General features: G+C 41.7%; 1 protein-coding gene across 1 annotated transcript in view; it reads left to right on the top strand.

The window, feature by feature from the left end:
* The first annotated feature begins 2,052 nt into the window (after positions 1-2,052).
* LOC112468012 (exonuclease mut-7 homolog) overlaps positions 2,053-2,796 on the top strand; it is a 6,384-nt gene continuing 5,640 nt past the window's right edge. Inside the window, exons 1-2 of the mRNA XM_025037000.1 lie at positions 2,053-2,430; positions 2,519-2,659. Coding sequence (XP_024892768.1) covers positions 2,328-2,430; positions 2,519-2,659 — 244 coding nt within the window. The 5' untranslated portion in view covers positions 2,053-2,327. The remainder of the gene's footprint in view (positions 2,431-2,518; positions 2,660-2,796) is intronic.

A 2,796-nucleotide genomic window follows, 5' to 3' on the forward strand; every position in this document is an offset into this window, starting at 1 on the left:
TCGTATGATTTCGTGACGTTAGCTCAGTAATTTGATGGATAAACATTATTTATCAATCAAATTGACTTTCATACGGCTTAATCGACGCGGAATCGTTTGGTGGTCACGAATATAATCAGTAAAACGTTTGGTGGTCAACCGTTTTCCCAGAAAAAAGAAAAAACCGTATGCTCACGCCATTGGTCGTATGACTCTGTGCTATTAGTCAGAAAAATTGTATTTGGCACCCAAATTGACTTTGATAGGGCTCAATCGACGCGGAATCGTTTGGTGGTCACGAATATTGTCATTAAAACGTTTTGTGGTCAACCGTTTTCCTAAGAAATAAAAAAAACCGTACTCTCACGCCATTGGTCGCATGATTCCGTGACGTTAGCTCGGTAATTTGATGGATAAACATTATTTATCAATCAAATTGACTTTCATACGGCTCAATCGACGCGGAATCGTTTGGTGGTCACGAATATCGTCATTAAAACGTTTGGTGGTCAATCGTTTTTCTAAGAAATAAAAAAAACCGTACTCTCACGCCATTGGTCGTATGACTTCGTGACGTTGCTCGGTAATTTGATGGATAAACATTATTTATCAATCAAATTGACTTTCATTCGGCTCAATCGACGCGGAATCGTTTGGTGGTCACGAATATCGTCATTAAAACGTTTGGTGGTCAATCGTTTTCCTAAGAAATAGATAAAACCGTACTCTCACGCCATTGGTCATATGACTCCGTGACGTTGTTAGCTCGGTAATTTGATGGATAAACATTATTTATCAATCAAATTGATTCCATACGGCTCAATCGACGCGGAATCGTTTGGTGGTCACGAATATAATCAGTAAAACGTTTGGTGGTCAACCGTTTTCCCAGAAAAAAGGAAAAACCGTATGCTCACGCCATTGGTCGTATGACTCTGTGCTATTAGTCAGAAAAATTGTATTTGGCACCCAAATTGACTTTGATAAGGCTCAATCGACGCGGAATCGTTTGGTGGTCACGAATATTGTCATTAAAACGTTTGGTGGTCAACCGTTTTCCTAAGAAATAGAAAAAACCGTACTCTCACGCCATTGGTCGCATGACTCCGTGACGTTAGCTCGGTAATTTGAGGGATAAACATTATTTATCATTTCTGTTACAGTTATTAAGCGTTTAAGTTAACAAAACATAAATAATTTGTTAAAGCAGAGAATAGTTGGTATGTGAAAAGTACACATAAATATGTACTTACCAAACAGACAGTTGTCACGTGACCTTCTTTTGCATGCGCGTGCGGCTACGGAGCATGCGCATGTGGCCGCAGGGCATGTTCGTGGTCGCTACCAGTCGCTACATTGGGTGCGTTCAGCCGATACTCCGCTAGCCTAGCAATCGTGAGCAGTCGCTCGTTTTCGCTCGTTTTCGCTCGTTTCCTCTCCTTTGACCCAATGGATTAAAAAGAGAGGAAACAAGCGCTCGCTTCTGTCCAGCCAAATTTTTCCGTAGCAAATGGTAGCAAAGCGCTCGCTGCTTACGTGCGCTAGGCTAGCGGAGTATCGGCTGAACGCACCCATTGCGTCGGTATGACAGGTCTCATAACCTGATAGTCGTCAACTTTAACAGTTAATATCTCGTGTCGCGGGGCCGAGCGGGGCTTTTTTCTGCCAGATTCGTTCGTTTTGTGCAAAAACGAATCGATTAAGCCTAATTTCATCGAAATCGGTGAGGAGGGAGCTCTCCTTCAGTTTTACCATTTTCAGTACTGACAGTGGCTGACAAGTAAATATCGGAATGCAGCCAAATACTAGAGCTCTAAAATACTACGTTTACGCGAGCGTTACTTCTGTAGTAACTTATGATAATTTACCCGTTTACGCGAAGGAATTATCGTAAGTTACTACAGAAGTTAACGCTCGCGTAAACTTAGTAACAGCAAACATGGGTAAAAAAACGGAGCGCTCCTCTTCCGTACCTCCGTGGCTCCGTATTCCGCGATCTATTGTTACCGTGTAATTCATGCCTTTCTCGGCGCATAAAGTGGCGCAAACTTCAGAGGATACGACAGGCACGAGCACGGGATGGGTCGGTGAAGTCCCGATCAACGTTTTCCTCAACGTTTTTTTCTCGTCGATATGTGACGTGGCGTCAAATGAATACCACCTACCACCCTTTGTCATTCTGTTGTTTCATCGCGGGTATCCGTGTTCTTCCATCGTTCTCTCGGTCGTCGTCGATTTTTTTCAAGTATTTCTAAAGTGAGACTATCCGAATCCGCGATATTCTTGACAGCGCACGTATTGGCCGACAAAATTCAAACTCACTGAGAAAACCGAGAATTCCCAAAGTGATGAGCCGCCGTCAAGACGCCGATATGGATTTGTTGTTTTTCTCTTCCATAGACGAGGCCACGAAGATGTGGCTCGATACCCTGCATCGAATGTGGGCGCTGTGTAAGCATTTGATTCAATTTTTTCCCCCCGTACGTTTTCATCATCTTTATCGCCTAGCATTAAACGTGCATATTCGTATCAATCGCAGGGAAAAAATGCGACGGTGTCAGTAAGACATTGACGGATTACTTCGAGACGGCACCAAATCCGTATCTCAGCACGTTGAGAATTCTTGTCAACGTATCCGATTTTGATCACATGACGAACAGCAAGTCACTTGCGTTTGCAGGTTTATCTTTTAACTATTTTATAGCTTTTCCAATACGTAATTTATATACTTGCAGTATATAATTTATATAACCTTGAAATATATATATTTTATATATATATATATATATATATATATATATATATATATATATATAT

The sequence above is a fragment of the Temnothorax curvispinosus genome, unplaced genomic scaffold, assembly GCF_003070985.1.
Source record: "Temnothorax curvispinosus isolate PA1 unplaced genomic scaffold, ASM307098v1 QBEX01017991.1, whole genome shotgun sequence".
NCBI lineage: Eukaryota > Metazoa > Arthropoda > Insecta > Hymenoptera > Formicidae > Temnothorax > Temnothorax curvispinosus.